At 41.6% G+C, this 15,915-nt stretch overlaps 1 protein-coding gene across 2 annotated transcripts in view; it reads left to right on the forward strand.

Annotated features, from left to right (window-relative positions):
- Window positions 1-233: 233 nt before the first annotated feature.
- The window catches only part of SLC2A12 (solute carrier family 2 member 12), a 31,157-nt gene continuing 15,475 nt past the window's right edge, over window positions 234-15,915 (forward strand). For both annotated transcript variants that reach the window (XM_083858200.1, XM_083858201.1), the window contains exons 1-2: window positions 234-538; window positions 8,112-9,428. In XM_083858200.1, the coding sequence (XP_083714326.1) occupies window positions 424-538; window positions 8,112-9,428 (1,432 nt within the window). In that variant the 5' untranslated portion in view covers window positions 234-423. The remainder of the gene's footprint in view (window positions 539-8,111; window positions 9,429-15,915) is intronic.

The raw sequence follows: 15,915 nt of genomic DNA on the forward strand, positions 1-15,915 counted from the left end.
TCAGTGTGTCCTCTCTGCTAAAAATGTGTGTGTGTGAACAACAGGGAGAGGAGGAAAAAGAGAGAAAGGGAAAAAGAGAGAGAGACCCTGTAAGTGGATGGGTGAGGAACGCGCATGGAGCTGTGCATAGATGTCTGATGTCTCAACTATTTGTTAAAAGGCAAGAGCAATACTTCCGACAGACGGCCCTCCCCTCGCCTGCAATAGGCTCCCCAGAATAGCAACAGCCCGTGTCACAGCAAAGGGCAAAGCCTTCTGAAATAGCAACAAAGTTGTTCACGAACCACTTTGTGGTTTGCATTTTGTTTCAGCCGGCTTCAGGGACTTGTTGCCATGAGGAAAACAACCTGCCCTGTCCTGGCCGGCCGGGGAAGGAGCGCAGCCGTGTGAGACGCTCCCGGCCAAGGTGCGAAGGGGGCAGTGATGGTACCTGGGCAGAGCACGGGGGAGCTCAGCCAGCCGAGCCAGGCGATGAGAGCAGGGGAGGATGAGGAGCGCGGCCGGGGCAGCAGCAGCTCCCGGCTCCCGGCTGCAGCAGGTAAGGGGGCAGCAGGGGCTGGGTGCCAGCTCTTGGCCAGCAGCAGCAGCTCTTGCCCGCACGCCTCATGCTCGGGGCTGGGGCAGAGCAAAGCCAAGGCACTCTCGGGACATCCCTTCTCCATGTCTAAAACTGGAAGAGGAGTAAGGAAAGGGACTGCCAGATTGAATTTTGAATGAAGGTTTGTGTGACACTTTCCCTAAAAGGCCTCTGTCCTTCTGCTCGTGTAGGTGCTATCTGTTGTGTAAATCCTTTTCCTTTATGAAGATCGGCCATCTGAAAGACAGGAGAACCTGCTGCCCTCTAACAACAGTGATCTGGTCCTTGCACACTCGGGGCAGTTCACTCCTTTTCAGCAGAGTGAGTGGAGGGAGTCCAGGCAAGCACTGCACCTGCCCATGCAGGGGAACAGTACAGGGTGAGGGGACAGGGTCTTCCTCTTGTTTTTACTTCCCAAGAATTTCAGGAAGAAACAGGTTTCTGTGCTGATACCCTCAAAAATCAGCTGTAACATTTATTCTGCAATAAGTTTTTAAGTTTCAGTGCAGAAACTGAATTTCATAGCTCTTCATCTTTGCTGTCCTACCCAGTCAGTTTTTCTCAGTTGCAGCATGGTTTTGCATTTTCAAGATCTTTCCCAGCTGATAAGTTGAAGGGGATAATACTCCACAATCATATTTCTCAGCCACAAGGCAGTTGTACCCAAACAGGACATCATGGTCATAAGCCAGAAATGACAATGTCCCGAGCAGATTTTGTTCACTTAGAGCTGGATGAATTGATTAGCACAGGAACATTCAGAAACCACAGGCACAAATGCTTTGTTGGAGTGTAACAGTGATCTGTCAAGCAATGTCTCCTGATACTGGAATCAGAGGTTAGCCAAGAACAGAAAGTCAGTAGGTGTGCAGACACATTTAACATTGCCTTAGGGACTGAGAAGAGCAGTGCAGATAGGATAGCAACAAACAGATAGCAAAGTTTCTACAGCACGTGGATTAAGGTTGGAAGATGTGTGCAAATTACACACCTGTCCCTGCCCTCAAAAATTAAAGCAGTAACCTGAGAAATATGTAATTACATAGTTAGAAATTAAAAGAACTTGTTGATTGTTACTACAAATGAACAAAAGAAAACCCAAATGCCATTTCATGTAATGAGGGGATAGACTGCCTGTTGACATGATGAAATTACATAGCAGAACAATATGAGATTACATGACCAGGGTGAGCCTGTCCAGGATCTGCATTCCCTGTCTTTCCATCATCAGGGGGCTTTTGTTACTGAAATTTGAATATTGTTTACAAAGTACATTAGTTTGGCTTATGCTGTACAAAGTATTCAGTGCTTCCCACCACTGAAGGAGTTTAGATGAGTGGTACATTTGTTTTCTTCCACCTTCTCATTTTGTTCAATTTACAAAGTATTTGGTTTGGGTTTGCCTTTCACACTTGGGTGGGAGGAGTCCTATTTGTCAAATGATTGTGATCCCACATGGCCCTGACATTATTTTTGGTTAATATTTTCTGAGATTTTCCATCTCTGATTGCAATCTGGCTTTGTCCCAAAGCTGCCATTTGTTTCATCCACTAGGATCTTGTTGGGTAGCTTTTTTAGATTCCATGCCAGACTCCTATAGGGACAGGTAGATTAGATGTATCATAGCTAATAGGAGAAATGCACCTCCTGAACAGCTACTGGATCTAAAAACCCTCAGGTGTTGGAATAGAGCAACAGGGTAACATATATCTCTTTATACTAGACAACTGGATGAGATAGAGGAAGTGACTGGGGCAGCACAGCAAAGATCATTATAACATGAAAATGGGACAATTAGCTTTTATGAGAAGCAAAACCTTGATTTAATTATGTAGCAATTCCCAATACATGCCATCAAACATTTATCCTAAAAAAAAAAAAAAAAAAAAAAAAAAAAAAGTGATCCTCATGCTATACACTTCAGCAAAACCTTTTTTCATGACAGTTTGGGAAATTTAAATACTTTATCCCTGAAAGACACTTTTTGTGTGTCAGACAGCACTCAGAGAAAAAAAAAAAGTGTTATTAGAGATAGCTTAAAATTTTCAAATGCAGATGCTGTAGTTTTTAAAGTTATTGTAGATAAAAGTAGATATCTTATTCTATTGAAAAAAAAGATATTCCACACTGTGGGTTTATATCTAGGCAATGCATTCAACTCATTGCAGTTTTCTAACCTGCACTTATTAACCAATGGTTGACAGAATTTGAATTCACTTTCCAAATGTCTAAATAGATCAAAGAAATTGCAAGGATTTAAAGAACTTTCCTGACAGGAAAATACTTTCTTTCCCTTCCAAGCTGAGACATTTCTCATCTTAGATTAAATCAAATCAGAAGAAAGTACCATGGTGGAAGAGATTGTTGAGTCCCCTCTTATCAAAATAGATATATTTGCACAGATTACATCAAGTAATCTCCTTCCCCCCTCTCAGTAGTTTCTATGCAGATCATTTCTACTGAATGATCTCTTGGGAGAAAGCAAAAAAAACTACATCACAGAAATCTTAGTGTCTGGACTAACGTGGAGCGTGGTACTGCCAAACTGAGCTGGAAAGGGCCCCTTTCCCATATCTCTACCTCCCATTAGGTGGGTGAAGAGTAGTGTTTCCCAGATCAGCCTGCTTGCAGATCTTCCTTGGCACTGATCATTTATCCATAATGCCCATAAAATACATCCACAGACCAAATGTGCCTTTGGGAGGACTGTATTTTCCCAAACATGTGCTAGAAAATAAGTGAAGGGGCACATCCTTAGTACTTGGCCCCATCCAACCTCATCGTCAGTACACTGTGCTGCTGTACTACAACTGCAGTTGGTCTCCTTTTCAGGAACCAAACATAAACACTTCCAACAAATGTTCTTAAAGATAGGTTTGCTTGCCAAGTAGGGCTGCTTTTGACTTGAACAACAGTTGTGAGAAACCACTTTGTTTACATCAGAAACTAGAGAATAGACTTTCCAATCACTTGTCACATACCAGCCACACACTCATTAGCCATGGTGTTAGTGGCAGACAGAAGGAGAAAATTCTCTGGAAGCTATCATTAAAATATTTTATTCCCCTGGTGCTATACACTGCCATATGTTTTGCTGGCATTTCATAAAAATTAGAGAAATATATATATATATGTGTATATATAAAAGCTTTTTACTAAAAAGAAGGAATGCCTAAGAACTGGCAGCAGCATCATTAAAAGTGACACTTAAAAGGATTGTGAGAGTAACTACTGCAACATTCTTTATCTGGAAATGTTAAAGCAAAACATATGCTGAAGTCAGAGGGAATTTTGCCTAGAGGAAGGCCATGAAGGGAAACTGAGCAGAGATTTCAAGGTTTAACTCAGCAGGCAGTTGTGAGCAGGCAAATTTCGGGTACACCAGTTAAAACAAAACCTCATGGTGATATAACAATGTTTTTCAGTGGAATAGTGCCTGTGAGAGACAAGGGACACCAAGTTAACTACTGACTTTGCTGCTGCTAATGCAGGACAATGTGTCTCTCTCTGCATCACATCAGGATCTGGTTTTCATTTGGGGGTGCTCTAGTTACAGCCTTTCTCACTGTTTCTGTACAACTGTGGGTATGTGTCACTGGACACATGAAGAAGGGTACCAGCTGACCCACCAAAACCAAACAAAATAAACATGAAGACATTGATCGAGTTGCTCTACTTGGAGAAGCAAGAAATATGTGGGCTTGAATGCTTCCCTATCAATTCCCAGGTGTCCAAGCTCTACATCCAGCTTGTACAGACTCTCAGACTAAAAATAAATAACCATCTCAGTTTCTCTGATCTAAGGACCACAGGCTGATATGAGCACAGTCTGGATTGTAAAGAACAGTGCTGGTGGTGGACTCTGTCAAGATATTTGACTTGACACTCTCATTCAGAAACTGAAACCATACAAAAATGACATTCCAACATTTTAAGAATTAAGAATTGTGCAGGACACAGACTTCGAAGTATCCATAGGGTACACTGTCCATGCTGCTGTGTTTCTGCTGCAGAGCCTTAAGCTCAGCGTTTGCCCCTGTTACTTAATTGTTTTTTCTCAATTTCTCGGAAGAAAATAATAACAGATTATTTAACAGGGTGATAAAGGTGATGGGTGATCAATAAATGGGATATGTCATTGGCTGAAAGCAATTTGAATGCCTTGCCCTGCTGACTGCAAGTGAATGTGCTGTCTGGGGTTCCTCTCTGCTAACTTTAGACATCTGCATCTGAGCAAGCTGCACAGTTTCCTTTTATAGGCAGTAGAGGGAAGTAGGCATCTGACCTGATTCAGATGTCTAGAAGTGCCTATTTTTCTCAAGTGGTTACAAGAGAAATCTAGAGATTATGTTGATGTCTCACAGTTAGGTAAGTTGAACCTGTCCTATGTATTTTAATACAGACAAATGTAAAGTGATTTGCATTCCTCATTAGGATGCAACGAGGTAGGTCATGTTTAGAGGCATGGGAGTGTCTTGAAAAGAATCTAGGCAGAAAATAAGTAGGTTTTCCTGAAGGATAACCAGAAGATAAGCTTCTCTACGTGTCTGTGAGAATCCTCGGACAAGTAGAGAGGGAAATGTCCACCAGGACTGGAAAAATTATGTCAAGTTTCTATTTGGCACTGTGTAATCACTGCAGGAGCACTGGGTCCAGATCAATTTACTGAAGAAGCTGGTGGTTTGGAAAATGTTCAGAGAACAGAGGTTTGAATACTTAAGGGATTGGTAAATTTGTAAAGCCTCACAGGGTAAGTAGCTAAAAAGGAGATGTCTGTGAGATGACTCAATGACAGGCTAAAGTTTGTACCTGGTGAACACAATTGTGGGCAAATGGAGAATGGGATCTGATGGCTGGAAGTTAAAGCTGCAGAAATTAAGTCTAGAAATAATTTACAGATAACTTACAGTAAAAGCAATTAACCATTGTGATGATTTAAATCTTAAAGTCATTGGTTTTCAATCACTAGCCATTTTAAATCAAAGCTCAATGTTTTAAGTCGCTTGGTTCAGATAAAACATAATTGAAACATGTCTGAAGGATTATGTTGTGCTGTTTGTGAGTATCAGGCTGGATGAACACAATGCTCTCTACTCCCTAATATATAAATTGAGGTAAAATCCTGTGTAAAATATATGTGGCTCAATGATATAAAATAGAGGTAGTCAAGAAAGCACAAACATCAGCACTGAACAGTAGTTTGGGCAGAGCACTGCAATCAAATTAGCAGTTTAGTTTCTGATATGCTCATTTCTTCAGCACAACACTGTGTTGTTATCAGCCCAGATTTCCAGCCAGGATTCATTAGAAGGGTATATTCTCCACATATAATAATATGCAGCAAGAAGGCAACTCAAAAGTATAAATAGGAAGGAGAAGTTATGTTTTGCAATGATAAAACAAATATTTCATGTGTGCATTGTAGGATGCAGTACAAAGCAGCTTAGCTGTAGTCAGCAGTGCTTACACTGAAGTACTGTTCAATGGGTGAGGGAAGTACAGCAGGACCTAACCCATGCTTCCATTTAAAATAAGTGAAATGGTTTCAGATACTGCAGATATAAAGGAAGAAAAAGCTTTAGAAATATTAACAGATACAGACAACAACAATATAAAAAAGATTGTTCCATCTCTGGAACATTTTGAAAATTTGTTTCTGATATTTTCTTCAAGATGTCCCATCTCCATCCCAATAAATCTACCACCCGCCTCCACCTTCTTCTGAAAGACTTTTCACAATAAACCCATTCCCCTGTCTCCTTATGGCCCACCAAGACAAAATCATGTGCTTCTCCTCAATGTCTTATCTATCTCTAGTTTGCCAGCCACACCACCTGAGGTGTAATGCATTTGAGTTTGAGTTGAGGTGCATTTGGTGCACTCAGTATCTCAGGCCTGCTGCTGTTTGGCTTCTGCTGTTTAGTTCAAAGTTAGGAGAGCTAATAGGTAATATTTATCTTAATAGACTTAATGGGCTTACACATGTCCCCTGACCCCCGAAGCATTGCTTATATTCACAATTATATTGTGCTACCCTCCAAAATAACCCTTCTGCCTGTGGAGTGGCTGCGGGGTGGGATGGTGGAATTGTTTACTTCTAGGAGTTGTTAGGAGAACACAAGGTGGCTTGGGGTGCAAATGTGCCAGGGATCTTGCCAGAAATTTAGTAGGGTATGTGGCCACATGCCATGGTCTGGGCCAGGGCTCTGGCACTGTTTACTTCAGCACTGCTAGGGCTGCTCTCCTTCTCTCTATTCAAGATTTGCTTTCGAAATGTAATAATATCATCTGTCAAATGGGACTGATCCTCACCAACGTGCTCAAAATTATTGGCAGGGAACTGTGAGCAGTCAACGTGATCAAAGAGCCTTAACGCCTTAGAAAAATTAGCTAAAAATAAACAAACTCTGTGTATCATTTCCAGTTAGACTGTATCCCACTCATTCCATAAGAATTAACTAAATCCAGACTCATTATGCTGCAAAAGCCATCTCTCCTTGGACACTAACTGCAAAATCAGAAGTTGATTTACTATTTTCCTAGTTGTGTGGCAGCCAACATCATGATGCGAGGAAAATCATGCTGGGGGAAAGAATGAGACCAACAATAACAAACTGATATATTCCTCAAGGTTTAGGGTGCAAAAGGCTTCACAGTTAGTAGAATATGATCAGTCAAATCTATCTTGTAACAATAAACAATGAATCACAATTGTATAAAATGAGTTTGTTTTAAAGCGGACATTCAAAGGCATATAATCTGCATTGTTTTCATCATCTGTTTCTTATTCCTGACATTATGGCAGTCAAAAGGGATGCAAAATATTTGATCAAGATATTCAAAAGAATCTGAGTTTAGACATGAACAAAGCCTAGAAAGTTAATGTTTGCCTCAAAGATCAGTTTCCCTGGAATGTCCCAGATATCTGCATCAGCCTGGTGCTCACTGAATATATCTCCAATTTGGCAAAATAAAAACAATGCTACCAGCAGCCTTCATGTCATCCTCAGGTGAAACAAAGGAAGTAATAAGTGGTGACAGAAAACTTGTTACTTATTTCAGTCACGGTTGAAGCAATTTGGCTAAGAAATTTGTGGTTTCTTTGCTCATGGTACTCTAGTTGGGTGGATGAGACTTCCTCAGTTTAGGAAAAACACTGAAAAATCTCAAGGCAAAAATTGCTTTCTCACCATTTCTTTTTGCAATAATATTCTGAGGCAGAAGGTTTAATTATTTAAGACCTGATCAAAACCTTACTGACTTCTGATCAGGAAATAAGAGACACAAAAGCATTAAAGCTAAAGATTTTATATTCATTACTCTTTTTTTTCTTTCCAGAAATAGCTTTTTATGTAAATAGCTTTTGTGTCACCACTGCTGCTGGATGTGTATTGTGCCTAACTGCTTTGCCTAAAAGTTACGAGAGATTTTTTAAACTGGTATATCAAATAAAATTATTATTAATTGTCAGAATGTTGCAGAAATCACTAGGTTTTTTTTTTTGTTTGTTTTTTGTTTTATCCTCTTGTTTCAGGTTGTGGGACATTCACCTTTCTATCTTCTGCCATTGCTGCCATAAGTGGACTTCTGATGGGCTATGAGTTAGGCCTTATCTCCGGAGCTCTCCTTCAGATGAGCAGCATTTTAACACTCTCTTGCAAAGAGCAGGAGGTCATTGTAAGCTCCCTGCTTTTTGGGGCCTTATTTGCATCCCTTACCGGTGGATTTCTTATAGACAGATTTGGAAGGAGGCTTGCTATTATTACTGCATCCTCTTTGCTTGTGGTGGGGAGTCTGATTTTGCTGCCCTACGAATCATACAAGATACTCATTGTGGGCCGGATTGCCATAGGTATTTCCATATCATTATCATCAATTGCAACATGTGTGTATATCGCTGAGATCGCCCCACAGCACAGAAGAGGCCTTCTCGTGTCATTAAATGAACTCATGATTGTGATAGGCATTCTCTTTGCCTACATTTCAAATTATGCATTTGCCAGCATATCTCATGGCTGGAAGTACATGTTTGGCCTCGTGATTCCATTAGGTGCTGTGCAAGCTATTGCCATGTATTTCCTTCCACCAAGCCCTCGGTTTCTTGTGATGAAAAATGACGATGAAGCGGCAAGAAAAGTACTGGAGAGGCTACGGGAAACATCAGATGCTACTAAAGAGCTTACTGTGATTAAGTCTTCCCTGAAAGATGAACATCAGTATAGTTTCTTGGACCTGTTTCGTTCAAAGAACAACATGAGGGCCCGAATGCTGGTAGGACTCACTCTAGTGTTTTTTGTGCAAACAACTGGGCAACCCAACATTTTATTTTATGCATCGACTGTTTTGAAGTCAGTTGGGTTCCAGAGCAATGAAGCTGCCAGCTTGGCTTCTACTGGAGTTGGAGTGGTTAAAGTGGTCAGCACTGTCCCAGCCACGTTTTTTGTGGATCAAGTTGGAAGTAAAACTTTTCTGTGTGTTGGCTCTTCTGTTATGGCGATATCGTTGGTCACTATGGGCTTAGTGAACCATAACATACATGTGAATTTCACCAAGGTCTGTAGAAGCGAGTCTCCAGAGGATTTCTCTCTCCAGAGACCAGGAAACTTCACTGTCACCAATGGGAGTCTCAAGGACCTCTTTGCTACCATGACTCCAACAGAAAGATTGTCATTTGATGTACAAAGCCCAGATGTTGCCAGGACAGGAGAACTGAACAGGACTGCCCTGGCAGGAGGCAAAAGCACAACAGGATCTCACATGGAAAGTGGGGAGGTTCCTGTTGCCCTGAAATGGCTCTCACTGGCCAGCCTGCTTGTCTATGTTGCTGCATTTTCCATAGGTCTTGGACCAAGTAAGTGTTTAATTTTTCTAACTGTTTGTAAATTACATTTATTATGAAATGCTGGGATGGCATGCCCGGCTTGGCATTAGGCAGTTCCTAAGTTGGGCAAAGCAGTGTTGTCTGCCAATATGCTCTGGTATTGTCACAGACCATCCTGGTAGGCCTGAAATGTACTTTTTAGGAAGAGGTCTTGTCCTTTTTAAGGTAAATGACCTGATCTCCCTTCCGTTCAGTGTAATTTATTGGTCCCTCTTCAGTCAAGAACAGCTCTTAGCTTTGTATAGCCAAGTAATGGAGCTCCTGGCTATCTTTTCTCTTTCTAGTCTATTGTGTCCTTACACTGTGAAGGTAAAGTTTAAGATGTTGGCATTTGCTGCTGCTAGCTCCTAAACCCAAGATAATGATAATCTCTAGACCTCTGTAGGATATGACATCATCAAATCCACAAAATAACCAACCTGAGTCCTGCTGAGGATCTATCCCTCTGACTGTGTGATAGTCTTCAGACATAAAAAACACATTCCAGGTACCATAATTCATGAGCAAACTGTAGTACCATTGCCACTGCTTGGGTGGAACAACACAAGTGGGAAGACATGAAGGCATGTCACTGTACAGCTGACACTGCACTGCTGCATCTGCCATCACATTTGCACAGGTCCCACTCTCTTCTGAGGACAGCATGTCTGTCATTCCAAGGGACTGGAAATTAAATCATTCCATTTTCTTTTGTTTTGTTTCAATAGCACTTGCATAGTGTTGTACTTTGAAGGGGTTGACTTTTTAAGTCACTGCAAAACCCACATGCCCAGTCCATTATTTATTAACAGACTTTCTGTGCTTTTGCACTCTGGCTCAAACTTGCCTTGCAAAGAAACACTGCTCTCCTGTGCTATTATGATAAAAAGCTTGCCACAAGGATACAACCCAACAACTGCACTAACAACATCTCCCCTGCAGTATTTATTTATTTTAAACATTACTCACAGGGAGAGCAGTGTGAGATAAACATTCATTGCCAGGGTTGCAAGCTTCACTGTGTTATTATAGCATTATTCTTCCCCTTGAAGATTATCTTGGGGCTGGATTCTGCTTTCTATGACATAAGATGAAAACCAGGGATGAAATTCTGAAAAGAAAATGTTACTTGAACTTTTATTTGGACGTTTCAAACATATATTCAATGATCCTTAGATGGTGTCACATGTTCAGTCTTGGCCTCCTGCTGAAATCTTCTTTCCTGGTGACCTGGCTGTAAACAGGTTCTTAGTCATTTGAGTTGGCCTAATATACGGTTAATGAGAACAATCTCTATTTTCTTGAGGGCTACAAAAACTGACATGTTTTCCAGGCTGATCTGAGAAGTCTCTGAGGCTAGTGCTTGTTTTTTGAACTCTTTCCTGACTTGAGAGCTCAAATGCTTTCAAACAGAAAATGGGCTCTCAGCTCCATCATGGAGAAATCATGGATAAAGCCACTGAGAGGCAATTTATACTGACAGATGCATTTGCCTAGTAAGTGAAGGCCAGGTCTAGCAGAGATACAGGTACTTCAAATTGCAGGTAAGTCCTTTCAAGGCATTTTTCTGCCTTTGAAAGTGCACTGTTCAGTTAAAATTTACAGTGCATAGAAAATGCAAGGGTTGGAGAACCAAGAGATTGTTGGAATCTGCAAGGGATCTATCATGCTTAAATTATCTGGATTGGGATGCAAGGTTATAATTTGTGTCTCATATACAGTCTACAGCATCTCCTGTTTGGAGCCCTAATTCTTGAATGTATTTTCAAAGCCTAGCTTTCTTACCCTTGTGTAAAGAAAAAAAATGAGCCCCTCTGCTTATGTAAAGTAGATAGTTTTAACATGTTTATGTTATTCATCTCTAAATCTGGTCTGTGGTCTGGACCAGACTGTTGTCCATTATCTTCTTGTCAGTGGGAAGGAGGCATCAAGGCTGCACTTGCTGGCTGCTGTGTCCAGGCAGTTCCTGGGGCACCTGGGGACAAAAGCACTGTAATCCCTGCACCAATATATTTTCAGTGGGAAACTCTCATGCTCCATGCAATGCCTGCCTCCATGCAATGCCTGGCTAAGGTGAAGGTGGTGTTGAGGACACCTCTCTCTGGAGATCAAATCAACATCTTTTGGACAAAGAGCAGAGAAGATCTTGCTCTTTTCCTTCCACACCACAAGGGCATTTCTGGAATAAATTCACCCACTTTATTTTGAGTCCATGCTGCACTATGTTCTGTGGGGATAAAGGAGACTTTATGTAGGATCATTAGGAGATGACACTCTTCACAGGACAGATCACACAATCTGAGCTCTATCATCTTCTTTTTAACTATTTTGTACATTTTTTACCCCCCCCCTTTTTAAAAATTCTGGTTAAAGAGATAGTTACAATCTAGTGTAGGAGACATTTATAAATGTATTTTCCATGGTTTCTCTTTTGTTGCCAAATTACATAAAGGAGATTGATTTTTTAATGAATTAAGCATATGCTAAATATATTTATTGTCCTTTATCAAAGCACTCAGGCAGCACAGTGATGAGCACTCAAAAATAGGCAGTGAGAGATAAAAGTAATTTTTGCATTACAAAAGAATTCACAGACTAGCAAACATCTGCTTAGTCGATTTTTTGATTCTGGGGTGCTCTGTATTTATATCATCAGCCCTTACACAAGATAAAAGGGGTATTTCTGCTGCTGTGTTTCAGTTTAATTATGTTTGATGAACTGCAATTCAACTGCTTGTTCACACTCAATTTCACACAATTATGGGGATGTTTTGTAGATGCAACAAATCAGTGTTGCATCACACCACAGAACAGCACATGCCATTTCTCTTGGGATGTTTGCAGAGGTGTTTCAAGGCATTTAGTCACTAGCTAAGGGGGCTTGCTTGACACCCATGTTTGTCTTGGGTTACCTTTTGTCTGTGTGTCAGAAAGGACAAACAAGGATCAGCTGTTCTCACGAGGGAATGATGCCTGCAGAGCCCTAAAGAAACCATTCCTGGCTGCCATGTGAAGGGCGAGGATGCGACAGGGGCTCCTTGTTATATGCAGCACATGTTTGTGAAGAGAAGCATTGGAACCTGCTGTATGTGGACAGGGGAGGGACAGCAGAAGTCTGAGCCTGGCAGAAGCACTGCTATGCCTTTTACAGGGATCAGTGAGTGCAGGCTGATGAGATGAGTGTGATGTGGAGATAGATCACCAATTCATCAGCCAAGCTAAAATGTGATCACTCAATGTGACCCCGGAAATTAATTTAACACAAAGGACACACAGAAATAATCTAGTCAGGGCTATGACCATGCATGACCACTTACTAAATGGCACAGATTTAACTGAAATAGTTTCAGAGCATCTCATTTGCCAATTGCTCTGTTCAAACCACTTGAGGGGCAAAAGCTAGAGGTTCTTTCTCATAAAGAGATGTCACTTCCTTCACTCACCACTGTGTGTGATACAATGCACTGGGATGCCAGAACAAGGAAAGCCATGCTCCTGGGATATCAGACTTATTTTCCAAAATAAGGCTGTAAGTAGGATTCCTACTTACAAGGAGGATTTCTACTTGTAAGACTGTAGGATTCCTGTGTTTGGATGGAACATGTGCAAGAGAGTTCTCTTGGTTAGGAACTATAACTTCTCTTGGTTAGGAACTTGGTAGGGCAGCTATAGCCTCTCTGAAACAGGGTGGGTGCTCAGAGCTCTGCTGCTCTCCTCACAGACCTGATGAACAAAATTCAGATTTCAGATTGCACCCATTAACAAAGATCTGCTTTTCTGCCTTGACTGTCTTCTTTTGCATCATTTATGATCAAACACTAAATAGGGACAACTTCCCCCCATATTTACTGGATATCCCTGAATGAGATGATCTCATCATCAGTAAGTAGCTAGAAGAAATATAGTAGTACCACACACAGGTATGCAGGGATCCAATGTGGTCTACAGGTAATGCTTTTCATCAAAAAGAAGGCAGAGTGGCTCCAACAAATCCTAGGCTGAGAAGCAAGTAATGCAGACTGAGTCTGGACCAATCAGAGTATCTGTTTTCCCAGTCTGAATTTGTTCTTGCAAATTAAAGGCAAGTGAGCAAGACAGGACTTGGGCAGTACCTCTTTACACATGTTGTGGGGGTGAAGTTCAAGGGAATCCATGAACATCTCAGCGATTTTTGGTGTGGAATGAGAAACACCTTTAATGAGAGAGGGATGTCAAATGTGTGCATTTGGCCTGCATGCATGGCATTGGTGCCTTGCTCAAAAGCTTTTCCTCTGCAAGTCTTTTTAAACACATTTCTGTGTAACTGCAAAAGCATTTAGGCAGTTGGCCAATGAACTTTGGGATAATCTGCTGAAGCAAATCACATCAGTTCTGCTGGCTTCATGGCTTTTCATGCTGAGCATGCAGATGAAAATCCACAAAAACACCTGCAAGTGGGACTGAGGGACAATTTCATGACATGACTCATCCTCAAAACCTCAAAACTTAGCTGTATAAAGTCCAAAGGTACTTATGTCTCTGCCAACCTGTGACAAAGATGTTCTATTACTTCATGTCCTAGAGCAGCTGCCAGCTTTGCATGGCTCTTCTAAGCCAAGGCATAAACTCTAGAGCTCTTTTCTTGGAGACAAATTCCTCTTTCAGGTGACACCCTAGAGCTGCAGGGATGCCCCAGATGCAAGCACTTAGAGCCTTCTTAACACACAGGTTGCTGTGGCCACAACACAGCAGCTGGAGAAGTGTTTCCTGGGTTTCAGGTTTTGGCACAAAGAAATACCGCATTTACCTATCCATGTAGAAATAAACCAAACCATAAAAAAACCCATATAAATCAAAATAGATTTTTAACATGCATATGGTTAACATATGAAGTGTATAACTAGGTCTTGGAAGTGGGGTTTAGAGCTTACTGCAAACCCTGATTTTCCGCATCACTGTTGCAGTCCCATTGAAGTACAGCTCCCACGAGTGGATGCTTGTATGGTTGGCAGTACTTTGGTATTGCTAAAAACCTGTTAAAGAGTGAAATTAAAAATCCACAGAAAGCCTTCTCTGAGTGGTATATAATGGCCTCTGCAGCCATCTGCTAGCCTCAGCCATCAGGTGAATATTACTGATTGGAAAAACTGGAAAAAAGTTACATGCTCATCACTCTTTCTTGTTAGCTCCTGAAGTGAGCACATTACTGACAAAACAGGAGACCAGCTGGCTCCTGGGAGCAACATAACAGTGTCCAGGGCTGTGAGGTCCAGACCTTCAGTGGAGTCAAAGCATGTCTGCACACCAAGTACAAGGGGAGGGCAAGCACAGGACCCACAAAATGGTGACAATTACAGTTTTGGGGACAGCACTTCCCCCCAGCATGGCTCTCTGATGGACTCTCTGCCCCTCACTCACAGCCACTTCAGAATAAGGCTCCTCCTGCATTTGGGGATTCCTAACATCTCACTTCTCTCCTTGTGTGGATGCAGAGGCACTTACGGCAGGCAGATTCAAAGCTGTTGGAGCAGGCACAAGAGAGGATGAACACAGATGAACAAACCAGGGGCTTGTGGTCACTACAGTCACTTCCTTTATCCTAATGCAGGGAAGGGTGGCAGGCCACCAAGCTTGCTTTCATGTTTTACTAGTTTCACACTGATTAATTTCTTCCCACACAAAAGACCTAAGATTGTGGCTTTGTTCTCCTTTGTTCACCTTCTTCTCAGAAGGTGCTGGGACTGTGGTCTCCAGCAAGTCCTACTGTGATGCACCATCTTGTTGCCGTGGAAGCTCTCTGTGTGGATCATCAGCCCTGGGAGGAGCAAAATCAACACAGAGAAGTTGGTAAAGAGGAGCCCCTAGTGAGGACACACCTTAAGAGCAAATTTTTACTGATGAAAGCATAGTTTAGGATGATAGATGTCCATTTCTAGTTTAAACCTAGACAGATTTGTCCTATTGAGTATATCTGAGTTAAATTTGTATCAGCTTGAATGCATACTTTAAAAATGAGATAATTTGTACCTAAAATGGAACAGATGTTTCAAAGTGTTTGGGAATCCAACTGATGCAGGAGCCAGATTCCCCAGATTATCAACAAAGGGTAATATTGTCTTCACCAGCAGGGGCTTTTGGACCCTTGCTCTCCAACTCAGGGCATGGTGTGAATAAAACCAAGGTTGTGGGTTCAACCCTCGTTCAATCCCTGTGCGAGTCACTCACTTAAAAGTTGGACTTGATGATCCTTGTGGGTCCCTTCCAACTCAGAATATTCTGTGAAACCTGTGAAATCTGTGACCTCTCCTTTGGCACAATGCTCCCTTCCTTACCAGCTGTTAAAGGAACTTTAGGATGATTGGGAAACTAAATTAGACAGCATTCCACACACAGTATGCTTTAACTTCTGGTAAGTCATGAAGTGGTCATGCAGTTGGACTAGATGATCATCTGTACTGAACAATCCTATCCTATCCTATCCTATCCTATCCTATCCTAT

Source organism: Zosterops lateralis (genome assembly GCF_965231275.1).
Source record: "Zosterops lateralis genome assembly, chromosome: 3".
NCBI classification, from domain to species: Eukaryota; Metazoa; Chordata; class Aves; order Passeriformes; family Zosteropidae; genus Zosterops; species Zosterops lateralis.